General features: G+C 38.1%; 1 protein-coding gene and 1 pseudogene across 1 annotated transcript in view; one reads left to right on the forward strand and one right to left on the reverse strand.

The window, feature by feature from the left end:
• Positions 1 to 21,445, forward strand: part of ZSCAN30 (zinc finger and SCAN domain containing 30) — a 90,281-nt gene that overhangs the window by 26,151 nt on the left and 42,685 nt on the right. Inside the window, exon 5 of the mRNA XM_067016016.1 lies at positions 2,876 to 3,134. Within this exon, the coding sequence (XP_066872117.1) occupies positions 2,876 to 3,134 (259 nt within the window). The remainder of the gene's footprint in view (positions 1 to 2,875; positions 3,135 to 21,445) is intronic.
• Positions 15,151 to 16,047, reverse strand: LOC131742939 (small ribosomal subunit protein uS2-like; annotated as a pseudogene).

Consider the following 21,445-nt stretch of genomic DNA (forward strand, 5'->3'; position numbering starts at 1 on the left):
CTCAGGCCAGAGACCCACACAAAAGAACAAATCTTGGAGCTGGTAGTACTGGAGCAGTTTGTTGCCATCCTACCCAAGGAGCTACAGACTTGGGTTCGAGAGCATCATCCAGAGAATGGGGAGGAGGCAGTGACAGTGCTGGAGGATTTAGAGAGTGAACTGGATGACCCTGGACAGCCGGTAAGCTTGCTGTGTCACGTTCCTGGGTCAGGAGCATTGGCATGACAGTAGGCGCAGCTGCTGAATTAATTCCACTCAACTAAGTTAAAATTATGTTTCTGTGTCGCTGCCCCCACCCCGCCCATTATCTATGCTTCTTTGCCATCTAGGCCTCTACAGCATATGTTTTGTATGGTTTCTTTTGTGTGCGTTTAGGTTTGATTCTCATCACGTTCGTTCTCAACTGAACCAGACCCTGTCATTTCCAGGTTTCTCTTCGACGACGAAAACGGGAAGTGTTAGTAGAGGAGATGGTATCTCAAGAAGAAGCTCAGGGATTACCAAGTTCTGAGCTGGATGCCGTGGAAAACCAGCTCAAGTGGGCATCCTGGGAGCTCCATTCCCTAAGGCACTGTGGTGAGGACCCCATGTGGGCAGGAGGGTGAAAGAGGGTGTGGACCTTTTGTCCGGAACTCTTTGCTTATTTTTACTGTGGGGGGGCGGATAATCACCTTAACTTGATTGCTTAGACATAGACACACTGTAGGATTTTGATTCTTTTCTAATAACAGTTGGTTTGCTAACGTTAGGTTTTTTATTCCTCGACATTAACATCATCAGCCTTTTCTTCTCTTTTACTTTTTTCTTTGAAGGCCTGTCCATTTCAGGCTGGCATTTGCCTTACTGTGAGCCAGCACCCACCTGTAGACCAGGTCGCTCTGTTTCGCATGCAATATTGCTTATTTGCCATCTGTTTCACATCCTTTTAGTCTCCTGCCTAGTCTTCCTGGTACAATAAGCTTACCTGATACCTCTTCAAATCTAGTTTTTTGTTTATAGTTTATTACTGAAACCTTTTCTGAATTTTTAGCTTTTTGTGTGTGTTTTTTTCTTCAAACATTGTACCTAAAGTCATTTTTGTTTCCTAAGAAGCTTCTTTTGTATAAGTGGTATTTAGAGAAAATTCTTCACCTTTTCTAAGTATTTATGCAAAAATATGGCCCCTAGCTATAATAAATATAAGTACAGAAAAATTACGTAGAAAGCTCATAATTCACTAAGGCTATTCTTTCCCAGTATCTTGGCAGTTAATGCCACATACTTACTTATTTTGATACAACCCCATATATTCCTAAAACCGCTACATTTCTTTTTCATATTTATATGAATTAAAATGAAATTTTGTTTGAGACTGCTTTGGGAATCATTCCTTGAGGTAATTGGAGGTAATGCTAGTGTAATGAGCTCTGAGCAGGCTTCCCCTCTGAATTATGGGGCATTCTTTTGTGCAATAAAGTTTGAGAACCACTGTCTTTGGTTGTTGGAGGTGGCATCTTCCTGGGAACTTCTCCCCTGCCTGAACTTTAGGATGATTCTCGCCTCTTTTTAAGTAGCCTCATTTTAGCAGTCTGGTCTCTACCACACTTGGGAGCTCAATTCTTTGTGTGCCATTTGTCACCTTCACACTCACTTCTCTGTTCTTCAAGTCTCCAGACCTCACTGATCCCCTCTAATTCTTCAGCATCTCTTTGTCAGCCTTCTTTCTGACTATCCCTTTCTTAATCATTTGTTACAGATTTGCTCACTGTTTATAACTTTTTTGAGCAGTGCTGTTCACCCTTTAGTAACTGTGTTTATTCTTTAAGGCTTGACATTTCAGGAAGGTCTGAAATGAGACTCACTCATAATCACTGCCTGCCTACAGGTGGGTGATGGTACCTCATGTTGGTAATTTGGGCCGTTCTTTCACTGAACACATCTAACTGAGGCCTGGAAGTAACAACTTGTCTAAATACCATGACAAATACCAAATACATGAGGCTGCTTTTAAAGGAAAACTTTCAGTTATTAAAGGTGCATTGAATTTGTAAGTGTCATGTCCCAAGTTAACACAGGATACTCTCAGCTTACCTTCAGCTTCTTGTCAGGACTCCTATATTCTCCTTTTAGTCTGATCTTGGCTGTGACCTGCCTTGTCCTGCTCATTTTAGAAATAGTCACTTTCTGACAGATTGGTGGTTATTTACACATTGTATTTTGATATAATTTCTCCGTTTTTCAAAGCAAAAGAATATTAAAATGATTTCTAATGGCCAATTTTATTTTATTTTTTTCCAGACCTAGCTGTATCACTTTGACTGTCTCTAACAAACTTAGACTCTCTAAAAAAATCTGCCATTTTTCTGCCCTTTGGTTTTTGACTACTACTGTATAACCCACTCCCTTATGTTACCACTTTTATTAGGATACAACCTTTTAATTTTTCATGTGCCCATGCTCTCACTTCATTAATCTCATAATCAGCCGTTTCATTTTTTTTCTTTTTTGAGAGTAGGTAACCTTATCACCAGTTTTCATAGTGCTGTTTATAGACATATGCAAGCTATTTACTTTTAGTTCATTTAAAAAAAATTTTTTTCTTCAGGTTTCTTTCCTCTCAGAATAGGAAATGAGTGATATTTACATTTTCTGTTTATTTCAGATGATGATGCTAGGACTGAAAATGGAGCGCTAGCTCCAAAGCAGGAGATTCCTTCAGCAGTAGAATCTCATGAAGTTCCTGGCACTCTCAATATAGGTGTTCCTCAGATTTTTAAATACGGAGAAACCTGTTTCCCCAAGGGCAGGTTTGAAAGAAAGAGAAATCCCTCCCGAAAGAAACAACATATATGCGATGAATGTGGAAAACACTTCAGTCAGGGCTCAGCCCTTATTCTTCATCAAAGAATCCACAGTGGGGAGAAACCCTATGGATGTGTTGAGTGTGGGAAAGCATTCAGCAGGAGTTCCATCCTTGTGCAACACCAGAGAGTCCATACTGGAGAAAAACCTTACAAATGTCTCGAATGTGGAAAAGCCTTTAGCCAGAATTCTGGGCTTATTAATCATCAGAGAATCCATACTGGGGAGAAACCTTATGAATGTGTTCAGTGTGGGAAATCCTATAGTCAAAGCTCAAATCTTTTTAGACATCAGCGAAGACACAATGCAGAGAAACTTCTCAATGTTGTGAAAGTTTAAGAAATGAAAAAAAAAAATCAGCACTCAGGTCTTTTTCTTCTGAAATGAAGACAAAATTAAAAACATGAAATGATACATAATAGTTTTCCTATAGACTTAGAAAATCCACTGGGAAATGTAGAAAATTTCCACCCACTATTATTATCTTATCTTGAAAGAAATGGTGTCGTACCTGCCTAGAAACTGAAATTTTAAACTTAATTCAGGTGTTAATGCCTAAATCTTCCATGTGATGTTTATATTCTTATTATTTTTCCAAATGATGAACTACCTGATTCTTTGTCCCTTTGTTAAAACTTTCCTTCTTAGACAGATATGTTATTTGTGTTGATCATTGAAATGTTCTTACAAGGATACATTCCTTTCTACATTGAAAAGCAATGTAGGAATTGTAAAATCTGAAAACTGAAACCATTTTTTCCAAATTTACCAGTTTTCTTTTACCTAATTTGAATATGCATTTCAGAAAATAGAAGATAAAGGATGACCAAAAACCTCAAAGTGAAATGAGCCTTAAAACTCAGATAAGAAGTGATGATGATGAAACATCAAAAAGTGAATGGGACACCTAGATTGGGGAAGATTGACAAATACTTTGATCCAAGAATTGAAGTATATCAAGAATTTATCTAGGTGTAGTTAGTTTCCTGCCTGCAGGAAAACTCAGAAATAGCTCATCTTACCTGTAATTGGGAAGCATCCCACTAATGAAAATAATGTCCTCTCATGTATTATTAGAAAGTGGACAGTCTAAACAGTAAACAGTTGTAAAACTATGAAGGTAGAAATTATAACACTAGGGAAAGATTTGTAGTGAATGGCAGTGTTGAAGGGCAAATGTTAACAAGAGTGATGGTCTGTCTTGGCTTTTAGAGAACAAAAGACTTGAAGATCTAAGTCATTATTATTTTTCCTTCATTTTTGTTAAGGACAGAAAAATCCCTGACAGGTGGGCAACAAGTATCAGGTTTGCGATTTTATGCCTTTGGTACAAAAGGATTGAACACCAGGCTAACAAAGCGGCCATGCATTTATTAAATTTTCTACCGACAAGGCACTGTGCTAGGTACTGTAACCCTGCCATAATTAGGTAGGTATTTCTTCCACTGTAAATCATTGGGGGTTGGTACAAAGCTGTTTCATGTGAGTTAGCCTCTTCCCCCACCTCTGAGATTCTTAGAGCCATAGTTGTCTTACCAGGGCGTTGTATTTGGGTAAAGGAAGACTCAGCTCAAAGAGCTAGCCAGCTCTTCAGCAGTCTTCAGAGGTGAGTCCGAGAGAACTATCACAGTTTGGAGGTTTGTGGGTCTTTTATAAAAAACAAAAACAAAAACTAATCAATCTCTAGTAGCATTGAGGTTATACTTACATGTTAAGTTGAATGGGTTCTATTTTTAAAAAAACAACTAGGTTATAACAACTAGTTTATTAACTGTCAGAGTTGGTGGAACTTTTTTTTTCATTTTAAGTCTTAACACATTTTTTTAATGTATAAAAATAATACACATTGTAGTAGTAGGATCATATACTCCTTGTCTGAGAATCCCAAGTACTGTGGTTCTGTTTAGTGGAAAACTCTGAAAGTTAAAATATAGATATGAGAAAAGGCTTTTTTATAGTGGGCATAATTGTGTGGAAAATGACCCATGTGAATAAAAATATTCCATAGTTCCAGAGGTTTTGGTTACATCTGGTACTAGGATCAAATTAAAAAATGGAAGGTGAGATTTGCATGAGCCTGTTAAAAAGCATACTAATGCGAGGTCAGCTGGTGGAGAAGTGAGGCAGAATGGAGCTTGTTTATAGATTTTCTGATAACAATTATAAGAAATGTGCTTTATAGATTAAGATTTATTGAAGTATAAATATGTAGTAATGATATAATGTATTTTAAGTTATACAAGAATATGTAGGGACTTTTGTTTGGGTCTTCTCTTTGTGGCTGAGAGGAAACAAGTCAATGTCCAATAAAGCTATAAATTCCTCCACTCTAAGATAAAACGGTCTTGGGTTGATTGCTTTATTTATTTATAACTGGCTTCTTTCCAAGTAGGTTTTGAGGAGGTGGCATATTTGGAATACTGCTGGGATGACAGAATTCTTTTATCAGAGTAGGTAAGAAGGGAATAACCTCTTGGTGGCTAGAATTTCATGTTTTTTTTAGATCTTATTTTTCCTATATACAAAGAAACTTCCCTGTGGTACATTTTTCATAAATGCCAAAGATGTTTGGTATAATGTGAGAGCTTAGAGAAAGAATTTGAGTTGGTAAATAATGAGGTTGTCTTGCCATCTCCGATACCTGTACGTTGTTTAGAAAGGATTCTGAAACTAAGGCAAGGCTCTGTGGGGAAAATGGGTTGGACCCAAAAAAACTGTGTGACAATACACATGAAAAGGAAGTGATGGTCTGTGTACTCACCATCTCTGGTTAGTCTAAGTTCCCGCTAGACAAATTGATTTTAAATAACTATTTGGTGATTTATGGTTTCATCCAGACATTCATTTACGTTAACACAGATAATCATATTGGCGATTCTGGGGAGGTGCCCAGCCTCTGATGAAGTGGTGATCTGGCAGTTGCCAAGCAGTGGCATCTGTTGGGTTATCAAATGAGCAGTCATTGTTAACAGCATGCAGACTGCTGATGCCTGTCCAGTAGCCACTGAGCATTTATTTGCTCATTACTGCTAAATTTTCTTTTGGTTTTCTTGAAAGTTGAACTGCCCACATTCACACCCAGTTGGCACTTGATCATTTAGCAATATGTCTAATACATTTGTGTAAGTTCAAGGGAGAGTTCTATGTACTGAAGTAATCTGCATGCCAGACATTGGATTAGGCACTTATCTCACTTAGATTTGTAGACTAGGAAAGCAAGATTTAGAGATTGTGTGACTTGCATGTGGCCAATTAGAGCTAAAACTCAAATCTAGTTCTGTGAATTCCAGGGATGTATATTTTTTCACAGTGCAATGAATGATGGCTATTAAACCTTGATTGATAAATTTTATGCTTTTATGGTTAACAAATGTAAAAGCTATTAAAACATGCTCGTTTGAGTTTTCTACAGTACAGAAATGTAAAATGAAAAAGGACATTCCTTTTCACAGTCTTAACACAGAAGTAATAATTATTTGGTTTGCTGTTCTTCCAGACTTAGACATATACATAATTAAGCAAAAATGTGTTAATAGCTGACACTTGTCACTGTATACAGGCACTGTTGGAAGTGCTTTACCATGGATTAACTCTTAATCCTCACAGCGATCATATGAGTGTGGTAGGTACATATCCCTGTTTTACATGAACTGCACTGAAACTTGCCTCCTCTCCCTCCCACTTTGATGTAGACGTTATTTTTTTATGGCTACATACTAATCCATTGCATCAATACACTGTAACTTATTTAGCCAACCCCTATTGGTAGGTAATTTGGTTATTTCTGATTCTTTATTATAGGTAAAGGTAGAGTTAACATCCATATATATTTTGGTGCCTGTGTGGGTATTTCTGTGGGATAAATAGCTAGAAGTGGAATTATTGGGTCAGAAAACATGCACATTTAACATTTTGAGAAATACCACCAAAAAGATTGTACCACTTTACAACTCCATCAGTAGTCAGAGTGCCTCTTTGCCTACACTCCCACCAACCCTGAATCCTTCAGTATTTTTGCCATTCTGATAGGCAAAAATTTATCTTTCTTTTCTTTGTTAATAAGAAGGAACATCTTTTCATATGTTTATTGGCCATTTTCATTTCCTGTTGTGAATTGTTTCCCCGTTTTTTTTTTAATTATGGAAGTATAAATGACTGCCATCTCAGTGTACTTAACTTTTACACAAGACTGAAGAGAGACCCTTTTCTGCAGCGTTTCCTATCACATTCCACTGCCCACAGTTTAGTATACGTTCTTCTCGTCTCCTTTCCATAATTTCCATGTGAATATACATACACATATAAATGCTGTTTTTACATAAATAGGATCATATATATGTATTCTGCAGCTTGCTTTTTTTTTTTTTTTTTTTTTGTCTCAGATCCTGAGGTCTTTAAATTTCTTTAATGGTTGAATAGTATACAATACTATGAAAATACCATTATTTAACTATTCCCTTATTTTTTCTTTTGCTGTTACATTGCCGAAGTAAAGATCTCTTTCATATCTCTTTGTGCATGTGTGTGAATATGTCTTTAGAATGGAGTATAAGGTAGATTGTTGGGACAAAGGGTGTGCTCTGGTAGATCCACCTTAGCCTTCCCAAAGGCCCTCATAACTTTGTTTTCACCAACTGTATAGAAAGTGCTCATTTCCCCATATCGCCTTACCTACACTTGATAATTTTTATCTGATGGGCAAAAAAAAAAGGATCATTTTGAATTTCCCTGGTTAATGGTGAGGTTGAGGTTATTTACATATATTTATTGGCCATTTATAGTTTTATCATGGATTGTTTGTATCCTTTACCTGCTTTTCTGTTGGTTATGTGTGGATATATGTTGTTTCTGTTAGCATCTCTTTCCCCATCTTGTGATAACAATCCTTACTTATTGTGGGGAACCCATTCCCTGTGGCTTAGGTGAGTACATAACCAGGCCTGGCCCTCCTGAGTCCCACAGCTCCTTAGCCACAGTGATTAAAGAATGGGCATGTAACTCAAGCCAGGCTAAAGAAAGCCTCAACAGAACTTCTGCTGGAACTCTTGGAAAGAACGCTCGACAGAGATCTCATGAACTAAGGACTGTGTAAGCCTGAAATTTGTACCATGTGGAGAGAGTCTGAGGGGAAACTCAGAGGCTAGCAGAAAGGAATGAGAATTAAGTTCTGATGTCATTTTTCTGGAGGCCCTAGATCCAGCTGTGCCTGAAGCCTGCCCTACCTCTGGACTTTAACATTTTGTGAGCCAATAAAGTCCCTTTCTTGTTTAAGATAATTGACTTGGATTTCTGTCCTGATTAATATAGGTTATTTGTATTTTTTATCAATTTTTAGAAAACCTTTGTAATTTTAAATTCTAGACATACTTAATGCACTACATAGGTTAATAAAATTAGCATGGTGTTCCATGATTTGGCCTCTGTCAACCTCTGCCATTTGTTACTGTACTCTCTACGCCACACACCACACACATATACTTTAAATTCCAGCAATAACTGAACATTGGTGTTGGCAGTGTCTATAGATGAAAAACTTCACACAATCAGGTCTTTCGGCATTTCTCTTCTGTCCTTCCTACAGATTCATTAACTTGGGACCCAGATGGGATTACACTGCTGAGTCTATGTTGTACCCACCTCCAACCATTGCTCTTGGGGTGTTTCCCTGAAGCATCCCCTGTATGTGACCCTTGGACTTCCTCCCCATGGCCTTCACTCCCCTGCCTCCCCCCAACAAGGTTCTCTGGAGTCCTTTTTAAAAAATTTTCAGGCCTGTGGATTTGAAGTTGCTCAGGTCCAAGAGTGTTCTGGGGTTTACATCTATTGATTTTGGAAACTACAGATGGCAGTGGAAAAAAAGGAAAGCATATTGTTCAACGTGATGAATGGTAAAGAGAAAATATATTGGGAAAGAAAGGATCACAAAACAACAAGGAGGAAAAGTATTGCAATTTAGATAGGTTGTCCAGGGAAGATTTCACTGAGTGAAATTTGAGTAAAGATACGAATGAGTATAAGGAAGTCCACGAGACTCTGGAGGAAAGATGTTCTAGGCATGGGAACAGCAAGTGCGAAGAACTTGATGTAGGAGCAATACCTGATTTGTTCAAGAGACAGCAAGGGGGCCGGTGTGTCTGGAGCAGAATGAAAAGGGGGAAAGTAGTGGATGAAGCCAGAGAAATGAGTTAAGGGTGGCGGGTAGGGCCAGATCATGGAAGACCTGGTTAGCCATTGGTGAGGACTATGACTTTTACTTTGAATGAGATGGGAAACTTAGAGGTTTGGGGCAAAGGAGTGTAATGAGTAGGTGCTGAGAATAGAACAAAGCAGGGTCCAGCTATCTCGTATCTTTAAATTCTTAAAAAATATAATTCTATAATATAATATTAATATATAAACTAATATATAATAGGAAAAGTTTAGAAATAGAAATCACCCCAAAAGTCACCCATGAGTCCACATAGTAACAGCCCATTAACATTTTTATGTTCTCTCTACGCCTGTATTATTCTCTGTATACCTGTCCCCATCTATACCTATTATACCACGTTTAAAACAGAAAGAAAAATCTAGAAAACAGTAAACAAAATGTCCATATCTTGGTTTGTTAATCTTAGTGCCTCTTTCCTCTTAACTTTGGATCAGCTGTGCTTCTGCCTGAGGCTAGCATCTTCATTGGATCTAAGACACCCTCTCGCACCTACTCAAAGGCATACCCCAATAATCCTCACCTCTTGCATTATCAAATTTTCCTCTCCTGAATTTTTAATTAGCATGCAAATATACTTTTAAAAAGTCACTCACATAGCCTTCAGACCAAGATGACTAACCTACCTGAACAAGTACAATACCAGACAAAATATATCAAACAGAAGCAAAGGATGAGAGAGACGTGATCTCTGAAATGGGAAAACATGAAGCAAACTTGGGTTCCCTCAGTTTACTGCCTGGAGAGAGTTTCTAGGCTACAGCACGGGGAGGGAGAACTCAAGCTGAGCTTGACCGTCTCCCTAAGTTGAGATGATGGAACAAGGGGCCCTGAGAGGCCAAGTGACTAGATTGGCAGGGCAGAGTACCAAAAAGGGGAGACCTAAACGCTGGAGGTCTGCAAAGTGTCCCTCACAAGTACTCAGTTGAGTGCTGATGAACACCTGTGTAAAGAAACTACCTGAGGTTGGGGAAAGAATCATCCAGAAGGATTAGGGGGAAAAAATCACTGGAACTCACAAAGTGCCAGTAATAATACCATCGGCGAGGGCAGAAAACCTCCTAAGTCACAGGACGTCAGAGCAATGGCGCTCAAACGATGGCAGTTTTATGCCCCGCCCCACCCCCGCCAGGAGACAATCGGTAGTATCTGGAGACATTTTGGTTTTCATAACCAGAGAAGATGGGCTCTACTGGCATCTACTGGCTAGAGGCCAGAGATGCTGCTAAACATCCTACAATGAATTATCCAGCCTTAAATATCAATAGTGCTGAGATTGAGAAACTCTGGGTTCGAATAGTAGAGTCTTGCCTGCATAGGAGAAAAAAAATGACCCCTAGACTAAACACTGCCTGAAAGATAATTAATAGCAAGACCTAAGAGGATAAAACTGCCCAAGTAATTTAAACACATCCCAGAACAAAGCTCAAGAATATATATATTAAAAATATTCAGTACCTAACAACATACAATACAAAATGACTGGCATCCGATCAAAAATTGGATAACTCAAGAGTCATGCAAAGAGGCAGGAAAATACAACCCATAATAAGAAAAACCACTCAATCAAATTGACCCAGAAATGACAAAGAATTAGACGAGCTCATTAAGACAATTATTAAACTATTCCATATGATCAAGAAGCTAGTGGAAGTATTGAACATGCTCAGTAGCAACATGAAAGCTATAAAAAATCAACCATATTAAGCTTTTAGAGATAAAAACTACAATGTCTTGAGATTTTTTAAAAGTGCACAGATGGGATTAACTGTGGATTAAACATAATAGAAGAAAATAATTTAAAAATCATGGTAGATAAGACATAACAAAAGAAACCATCCCAAATGAAAAACGGGCAAATAAAACACTAAGAAAAATTGAACAGAGCTGTAGTACAACTTCAAGCAGCCTAATGAGTTCCTGAAGGTGAAGGGAGGGAGGAGGAATAGAGAAATATTTGAAAAAAAAAAAATCTCTGGGACGCAGCTCTTATTGGTAAATTTTTAGTAATGAAATACTTATACAAAAAAAAAAGTCTCAATTACTTCAGCTTCTACCTTAAGAAACCAGAAAAAGAATAAATTAAACCCAAAGTAAAGAGAAGAAAAGAAATAAAGATTAGATTGGAAATCAACAAAACAGAAAACAGAAAAACAAGAGAAAAATCAATTTCTATACTCTATTTAAACCAAAAGCTAACTTTTAAAAAAGATTAATAAAATTCATAAACTTCTTGCCAGACTGATCAGGAAAAAAAAAAAGTTGAAGATGCAAATTATAACAGGAAGGAGAGGTGTGACATTACTGTATATTACACAAATTCTTCTCCACATGAAGAGTGCTAATCAATGGGAATTCCCTGGTGGTCCAGGGGTTAGGACTCCGCACTTTCACTGCTGTGGCCCAGGTTCAGTCCCTGGTTAGGGAACTGAGATCCTGCACGCAATCTGCATGGTGTGGCCAAACAAGACAAAACAAAAGAAGAGTGCTAATCAAGTTTGCTAACCTCCATATTGCTGATTTCAATATTCATTTATTACTTATATTGCTTGAGCCATCAGCAGTATTTTGCATAATTGATGTATTTTCATTTGGCTTCAAGAAACAACATGCTTGGTTTTTCTCTACCTCATGGGACATTTCTTTTCAGTCTCGATGCTGGTATTTCCTCACCTCTCTGGACTTCAGTATGTTGGAGTGCCTGAGGGCTCAGTGTTCAAATCTCTTCTTTTTTCTACCTATGTTCACTTCCTAGGTAATCTCATCTGGTCTTAGATCTTTATTACCTAGGACTCCAAAATCTATATTTCAGCCTAGATCTCTTCTCTGAACCAGAGGCTCATATATCCCTTTGCCTACCAGACATCTCCACTTTGATACCTGCTTTAATCTGGGTTCCTAAGAAAATGGAGCATAAAATTAAACCTTATTGTTAATACTTTATTGGGGTGATGCAATCCTGGAACAGGATGACTGAAGGTAAATGGGCAGTGAAGCAGGGAGAAAGAGAGAACAAATACAGGTGGGTGTTACTGAGTGTCTACAGTGTAGGCACTGCAACCTGGTGGGCCTGCAACCTCAAGGGTTGGGGCAGGCAATCTTCTTAGAGGGTCATCAGTATCACAGAGCAGAAACTGGCCCTGCAAATAGGAGGAGGCTTATAAACTGGGCTTGGTACAGTGACTAATTAGACATCTTAAACCCAACATGCCCCAATCAAATTTTTAATTTCTCCCCAAACATGTTCTTCTTGTAGTCTTCTTCATCTTAGAAAGTGGCAATTTTGTCCTCCCAGTTGGTCAGGCCATAGCCTCCCTGATTTCCTGCTTGCTCTGCTTCACTCAGTTCTCCCCACAGCATCCAGATCATGTTCAGACTGTGTCACTTCTCTGCTAAAAATCCTCCTCCTCCTCGCTCTGTTTGAACGTCAAAGGGGCATTGTGTCTGTAACTTACTCTTAAACAATTCAGGGAAAACTTAACATATCTATATATATAGATTATAGATATATCTGGGTATATAGCATAAGTAGATAGAGAATTATAAAGCAAACGTGATAAAATAATACTTGGGGAATCTGGGTGAAGCATATATAGGAATTCTTTGTTCTATTCTTGCAATTTTTCTATAAGTTTGAAATTATCTCAAAATTCAAAGTTAAAGAAAACTTAATGGCCCCGAAAGGGAGGAGTGAATTATTAAAGGAAAATCAGGTAAGGTGCTGTTATTGAGAAAGCCTGGGGCAGGGAGAGGGAGAAGGGAATATTGAGAAAGTAGTTATAAATATCCTCTACAGTCGTATTTAAAATGAAGATGAAGAGCTATGTTTATGGATGTGAAAATGTTTATGATAGGGCTTCCCTGGTGGCTCATGGTTAAGAATCTGCCTGCCAATGCAGGGGACACGGGTTCGAGCCGTGGCCCAGGAAGATCCCACATGCTGCAGAGCAACTAAGCCTGTGAACCACCACTACTGAAGCCCATGCGCCTAGAGCGCATGCTGTGCAACAAGAAAAGCCACCACAATGAGAAGCCTGTGCACCGCAAAGAAGAGTCGCCCCCGCTCGCCGCAACTAGAGAAACCCTGCACGCAACAACAAAGACCCAACATGGCCAAAAATAAAACAAATAAATAACTAAATTTATTTTAAAAAATGTTTATGATACAACAACAGGAAAATTATCATTTGCCATCATCAATATCATTTTTGGAAAGAAGTACACAAATATTTATGTAGAATCAAAATACTAAGTTTGCTAAGTAGGCTTCTGGAGATAAATGACTTTTATCTTTATTCTTTTACATAGTATTTTTTTTTAACAGCAAGCTAGCAGCACATTTATAATCAGCAAAAAGAAAAAAAATCAATAAAAGTTAAAAAAAAATTCTCATTTAGATCAGGGGTCAGCAAACATTTTCTGTAAAGGGCCAGATAGTAACTATTTTCAGCTTTGAGGGCCATACAGTTTCTGCTGCAACTATGCAACTCTGCCTTTATAGCAGAAAGCAGCCTTAGATAACTCACAAACAAATGAGTGAGGCTGTGTTCCATTAAAACAGTGGCTGGCTGGCCTTCCTGCAGTAGTTTGCAGACCCCTGATTTAGAAGAATACTTTTTCCCTAAAGCATGGCTTACAGGAAAGGAATATTCTCATTCTTCTGGAGTTTTCTATAGGGCCCCCTTGACCAACTGACAGTCTGGGAATTCCACTGGCCCCGTGTAATTAGCTATATCATTGAGTAAGCAGACTAAATAAAATTTAGTGAAAGCATTTAAACAGAACCACATTTATAAACAAATAACAAACACCTTGTCTGGAGAAATGTAGTGTAAGTGATAAATATGCATTGTATGATATTATAGATAGTTAGATTCAGTCTGCCTGCCCCTCGATCCCAATTGTTGGAAAGAGATTCCTTTTAATGTGCCCTGGAGGCTCAGATGCAGCTCCCTGACAGCTGGAGTGATCAACGGCCTGAAAGGCATCCTTGGGAGATGCGGAGAAATGCGTGTGCCAAAATCCTTGGGAAAGCCATGCCTCCTGATCTAGTTCCAGGAAGGAAATCTTCTTCTGTAAGGAACATAATCCACAGCTTCCATAAAATTAATTGGGTAGTGTATTGTCTTTTTCTTTTACCTTGAAGAGATTCTGTAAGATTGCTTTATTTCTTCCTTTAATGTCTGGAAGTATTCCCTGCTGAGATATCTGGCTTGGATTATTCTCAATGGGAAAAATTTAAGTTACAGATAATTTCCTTTTTTTTTTCTTTTTGGCCACCCCGGCAGTGAAAGTGCCGCGTCCTAACCACTGGACCACCAGAGAATTCCCAATAATTTCCTTAATAGACACAGAGCTATTTAGATTTTATATTTCTTTTCTTTTTTTAAAAAAAAAGCCATTGAGCAGGACATTTTATTTATTTAAATTTAATTAATTAATTTAGTTTTTGGCTGTGTTGGGTTTTTGTTGCTGCGCACTGGCTTTCTCTAGTTGCGGTGAGCAGGGGCTGCTCTTCGTTGCGGTGCGCGGGCCTCTCATTGTAGTGGCTTCTCTTGTTGTGGAGCACAGGTTCTAGGCGTGTGGGCTTCAGTAGTTGTGGCTATTGTGCTCAGTAGTTGTGGCTCGCGGGCTCTAGAGTGCAGGCTCTGTAGTTGTGGTGCATGGGCTTAGTTGCTCCATGGCATGTGGGATCCTCCCCGACCAGGGATAGAACCCGTGTCCCCTGCATTGGCAGGTGGATTCTTACCCACTGTGCCACTGGGGAAGTCCCAGATTTTATATTTCTTATTGTGTTAATTTTGGGTAAATTTTATAATTTTTTAGGTAAAATTATGAATCATATCCTTTATATTACACCTGTAGTGGCTGTAGATCTGTGCTGATGGCCACTTTTGCATTCCTTACATTGACAAACGGGACTTCTCTCTGTTTCTTGATCAGTTTTGCTGGGGGATTGTCAATTTTATTCTTTCCCAAAAATGAGCTTTTGGCTTTTCTTTTTTAAAATGTGTGCTTTCTAGTTCATTAATTCATGCTTTACTATTTCCTTCCTTCTATTTTCTTTTCTTTAAAGAAACTGTTGATTTTTCATCAACTTCACTTCCATTTTCTCTTTAAGGTCTACAGGAGAACAGCTTAAAGCCAATCAGTGGTCGTCCCTCCCCATTCAGTGTCCTGACCAGTGGGAGCTGCAGACCAGTCTTCAGGAGGGAGCTGCTGAATAGGCACACAGGGCACCTATACATCTGCAGCCCAGTCTGGGATCTCAGGTTGAGTAGCAGTAAATTCAGGAGCTAGAGCTGTCCATTCGCACCGAAATTCCTCCTTGGTCACAGCCTTTTCAGCAGTGGCCTGCTCTTCCTTTTCAGTCTCTTCCAGGTGTGTGTGGAAGTAGAGATCAGGCATGACCTCCCATGGGTGTCCACGGGTGATGGTGCCACACGTGCGCAGAACTTCCGGGCTCAGCACCCACCACCTCGGACCCCCTGAGTGAGCTCCCTTGTTGCTGTAGGGAATGGCAATGCCCACAGAACACAGAGTTGAGTCTGTGTTACACAGAGCAATGGTGGGCAGGTTAACATAAGGCACCTGTGTGAGAGGCTGGTGGGCAGCCCTGAGGTCAGTAACCACCAGAAGTCTCTGCTCCTGGAAGGCTGCCTGGATCTGGTGAGTAAAGCTTCCAGGAGTGACACAGTCAGCGGTAGGAGTGGCTCCAGCGGCAGCAGCAAACTCAGCACAGCTTGCCGGCGGTACTTCTGGAGGATACGACACTGACATCAGTTGAGTTTCCAGTGGCATCAATGGCACAAGCTGCCAGCAGAAGCTTCTCCCAGATTCTCTTCAGATTTATGAGGCAGATGCCATCACTTTTCCTTTTGTAGAGGCACCGTTCCATTTGGAAGTCAAGGCTGGTGTCACCCTAAGTGGGTTCCTTATGTAAGGAATGTGAGGACCTCCTCTTCCTTCATTTGCAGGACATCAAGGGCTCTGGACATTGTGAATATTTCTCTTTAAGTTATGATGAGAAACCAGAACAACGCTTATGGACCTCATCCTACTTTCTTTAGATTTACTTGCTATTCTTTTTCTAACTTCTTGTGATGGATACTCAAATCATTGAATTTTAGCCTTTTTTTCCCCTAATAATGTCACTATTATCCAGATAAACATATATTCTAATTTCTATTGTGCTTTCTTCCTTTACCCATGGGTAATTTGTTTTTCTTAATTTCCAAACATTTGGGAATTTTTAAAAGTGTGTGTGTTATTGATTTCTAGCTAATTTCATTGTTATGTGAAAACATATGCTAAGTCTGTGCTGTCCAATATGTAGTCACTAACCAGATGTGGCTATATAAATTAATTAGAATGAATAAAATGTAGTTCATCAGTCACACATTTTATGTGTTCAGTAGCCACATGTGGCTAGTGACTACTGTGTTGACTATGGTGTCTATTGTATTGAACAATGCAGATAGAACACAGAGAATTCTATTGTACAGCCCTACTCTAAGTGATTTCAATCTGATGAAAATTTGTTGAGGCTTGCTGCATATGCTTGCTGAATATACAAACCTGCATATGCTCAGTTTTGGAAAATGTTCTCTATGCACCTAAAAAGAATCAAGGTTTCTGTCATTGTTGGTTGTATTGTTATCTAATATGTCCATTAGGTCATTTTGTTAATCATATTGTCCAAATATACTATATTCTTAGACATTTTTTCTGCTTGTCCTCTTTTACTAAGAGAGTTGTGTAAAAGTCACCCACTAGGATTGTAGATTTATCTCTTTCTCATTTTAGTTTTGTCAATTTTAGTTTTATATACTTTGAAGCAAAATTATTAGATGTATACACTTTTAGAATATTTCTACTTTCTTGGTAAATTGACTCATCAATAGAAATGTCCTATTTTATCTCTAGGAAGACTTTTGCTTTAAAGTCTACTTCTTGTTTGATATTGGTACAGCTATTAGCACCCTTCTTTTGGTTAGTGTTTGAATGCAGTATCTTTTTTCCATACTTGTATTTTAAATTTCCTGGATTCTGGTAGTTGTATCTCAAGTAAGTACTACATGATTAATTTAAAAAATTCTAGTCAAGAATCTTTGTCTTGTGTCCACTTGCATGTAATATAATTACTGGTGTATTGGGGCTTACATCTATCATGATCCTATTTGTTACCTATTTGTCTTGCCTATTTATATTCTTTTTCCCTTGCCTTCTTTGAGATTAATCAATTTTTATTACTCCATTTTACTTCTTGTTAATTTGTTAGTTATACTCCTCTTTTACTCTAGCGATTACAACATGCACCCTTGGTTTATTAGAACCTCATATAGGGCTTCCCTGGTGACGCAGTGGTTGGGAGTCTGCCTGCCGATGCAGGGGACACGGGTTCATGCCCCGGTCCGGGAAGATCCCACATGCCGCGGAGCGGCTGGGCCCGTGAGCCATGGCTGCTGAGCCTGCGCGTCCGGAGCCTGTGCTCCGCAACGGGGGAGGCCACAGCAGAGAGAGGCCCGCGTAGCACCAAAAAAAAAAAAAAAAAAAAAGAACCTCATATAAGTTAGTACTTCTACCATCTCTCTGAGAATGTATTTAGTTCCTAACTTTAGGCATTATTATCTTTTCTTACAGTTAATATTCATTTAGATTTACCTTCAGATTTACACTTTCCATGGCTCTTCATTTCTTCCTAAACTGTTTTTTCCTTGTGCCTGAAGAACTCCTTTTAGTATTTTTTTGTTTGAGTATGTGGGCAATGAATTCTCTCATTTTTTTTTTGTCTGGAAATGTCTTCACATTGTCTTTACTTTTGAAAGTTATACTTCCAAGATATTTCATTATCTTCTGGCTTTATGTTGAGAAGTTAAACCTTAGTCTATTTGTTGTTTATTTGAATATAATGTTTTTCCCCTTTTTTCAATTTTTCTCTTTTTCTTTGCTTTTGTTAGGTACTATGATGTCCCCAGGTATACTTTTCTTTGTAGTTTTTGGTGTCTGTGGTGCTCCTTTAATGTATGACTTGATTATTCATGAGGGTTGGAAAATTTTTGACCACTCTTTCTTTAAATAAAGCCTTTGTCCCATCATCTCTTATTTCATTTTGAGACTCAGATTATGTATATGTTAGGCCTTTTTTTCTATATCAGATATGATTCCTATGCTCTCTTCTGTATCTTCTATGATTTTTTCCCTCCATGTTTCAACCTTCATGTTTTCTACTTATGTAGCTTTCACTAACTCCCATTTCAGTGTATCCAACTTGCTAGGTACTTCATGTAAGTGGGATCATAAGATATTTGTCCTGTGCCTGGCTTATCTCACTTCGCATGATGTCTTCAGTGTTCCTCCATGATGTAGTGGTTATCAACATTTCTTTTCTCTGTAGTGCTGAGTAATATTCTATTGTATGTATACACCACATTTTGTTTACCGATTATCTGTCAATGGACATTTAGGTTGTTTTCAGCTTTTGGCTATTGTGAATAATGCTGCTATGAACGTCAGTGTACAAATATTTGAGTCTCTTCTTTCATTTATTTTGGGTATATAGCCAGAAGTGGAATTGCTGGATCATATTGTAATTCAATGTTTACTTTTTTAAAAAAATTAATCAATTAATTAATTTTTGGCTGTGTTGGGTCTTCGTTTCTGTGCGAGGGTTTTCAAGCAAAACCCTCGCAAGCGGGGGCCACTCTTCATTACAGTGCACAGGCCTCTCACTGTCGCAGCCTCTCTTGTTGTGGAGCACAGGTTCCAGACGTGCAGGCTCAGTAGTTGTGGCTCACAGGCCCAGTTGCTCCGTGGCATGTGGGATCTTCTCAGACCAGGGCTCGAACCCATGTCCCCTGCATTGGCAGGCAGATTCTCAACCACTGCGCCACCAGGGAAGCCCTATGTTTACGTTTTAGAGGAACCACCATACTGTTTCCAACAGTGGATGCAACATTTTACATTCCCATCAGCATTGTGCAAGTGTTCCAACTTCTTCACTTCCTCACCAACAATATTATTTCCTTACTTCCTTCCATCCCTCCTTCCTTTCTTTCTTAAATAATGTCTATCCCAATGATCAGTGATGTTGAACATCTTTGTATGTGCTTTTTGACTATCTGTATACCATCTTTGGAGAAATGTCTATTTAAGCCATTTGACCAATTAAAAATTCTGGTTAGTTTTTGTTGTTGTTGAGTTGTAGGGGTTCTTTATATATTCTGGATATTAATCCCTTATCTGATATACGATTTTCAAATATTTTCTCTCATTCCATTGATTGCATTTTCATTCTGTTAATAGTGTCCTCTGATGCACAAAAGTTTTTAATTTTGATGAAGTCCAATTTACCTATTTTTTCTTTTGTTTCCTATGCTTATGTTGTCATATCCAAGAAATCACTGACAAATCCAATTGCATGAAGACTTCCTTAATGTTTTCTTCTAAGAGTTTTGTAGTTTTAGCTCTTGTGTTTAGGTCTTTGATCCTCTTTTTTTTTTTTTTTTTTTTTTTTTTGCCGTGCTGTGCAGTATGTGGGATCTTAGTTCCCTGACCAGCGATCAAACCCGTGCTCCCTGCAGTGCAAGTGCAGAGTCTTAACAAGTGGACTGCCAGGGAAGTCCCCTTTGATCCACTTTGAGTTAATTTTTGTGTATGATGTAAGGCAATGGTCAACCTTCATTCTTTTTTATGTTGATATCCAGTTTTCCCGATACCATTTACTGAGAAAACTGTCTTTTACCTATTGAATGGTCTTGACACCCTTGTTGAAAATCATTTGACCATTTATGGGTGGGTTTATTTCTGGGCTCTCTATACTATTCCATTGGTTTATACATTTGTCTTTATGCAAGTATCACACTGTAACTTTTGAAATTAGGAAATGTGAGATTTCCAACTTTGTTATTTCTCAAGATTGTTTTGACTATTGAGGGTCGCTTGATATTCCGTATCAGTTTTAGGATGGATTTTTCTGTTTCTGAAAAAAATTGTGGGGGTTTTGATAGGGATTTCACTGAATCTGTAGATTTCTTTGGGTAGTATTAAACATGGGATATCTTTTCACTTATTGGTGTCTAATTTCTTCCAGAATGTTTTGTAGTTTTGTTTCCTTGGTTATATTTATTCTTAAGTATTTTATTGTTTTTGATGCTATTTTAAATGGAATTGCTTTCTTAATTTATTTTTCAGGTCGTTTATTGTTAGTGTATTAAAACACAACTGATTTTTGCCTGTTGATTTTGTATCCTACAACTTTGCTGAATTGATTTATTAGTTCTAACAAGTTGTGTGTATGTGTGTGTTTAATTTTAAGGATTTTATGCATATAATATCATGTTATCTACAAAGAGAGATAATTTTACTTCCTGTTTTCCAATTTCAAGGCCTTTTATTTATTTTTCTTGCCAGCTGCTCTGGCTAGGAATTCCAGTACTACATTAAAGTGGCAAAAGCAGGCATTCTTGTGAGGAAAAGTTTTCAGTATTTCACCTCTGAGTAGATGTTAACTGTGAGTTTTATATACATAGACTTTACTATGTTGAGCTACTTTCCTTTATTATGTTGAAGTACTATTCCTGGATTGTTGAGTGTGTTATTTTTTAATCATGAAAAGGTGATGAATTTTGTCAAAAAATATTTTTTCTCCATCAATTGAGATGATCATGTGGTTTTTATCCTTTACTCTGTTAATATGATTACATTGATTGACCCATCCTTGCATTTCAGAACTAAATCTCACTTGGCCATGGTGTATAATCCTGTTAATATGTTGTTGAATTCTGTTTGGTAATATTTTGTTGAGGGTTTTTGCATCAATATTTATAGGAGATACTGGTCTGTAGATTTCTTTTCTTGTAGTGTCTTTGTCTGGCTTTGGTGTCAGGTTAATTCTGGCCTCATAAAATGAGTTTGAAAGCATTCCCTCCTCTTTAATTTTTTGAAGGAGTTTGAGAAGGATTGGTGTTTCTTCTTTAAATGTTTGGTAGAATTCACCAGTGGAGCCATCTGGTCCTGGGCTTTTCTTTGTTGGGAATCTCCTTACTAGCTATGGTTCTGTTCAGGTTTCCTATTTTTTTGATTCACTTGGTAGGTTGCATGATTCTAGGAATTTGTCCAGTTTATCCAATTTGTTGGTGTACAACTGTTCCTAGTGCTCTTATAGTCCTTTTTATTTCTATAATATTCACAGTAATGTGCCTTCTTTCATTTCTGACTTTAGTTATTTTGAGATTATACGTTTTTGGAAAGAATATACAGAGCTGAAGTGGCCTTTTAATTACATCATACCAAGTGGTTCATGATATCCACACATCACTGGTGCTGTTAAACTTTAGGCAGTGCTTCTCTGGCAGGTGTAATTTTTGCCCTCAGGGGACATTTAGCAATGTCTAT

The sequence above is a fragment of the Kogia breviceps genome, chromosome 15 (assembly GCF_026419965.1).
Source record: "Kogia breviceps isolate mKogBre1 chromosome 15, mKogBre1 haplotype 1, whole genome shotgun sequence".
Classification (NCBI taxonomy): domain Eukaryota; kingdom Metazoa; phylum Chordata; class Mammalia; order Artiodactyla; family Physeteridae; genus Kogia; species Kogia breviceps.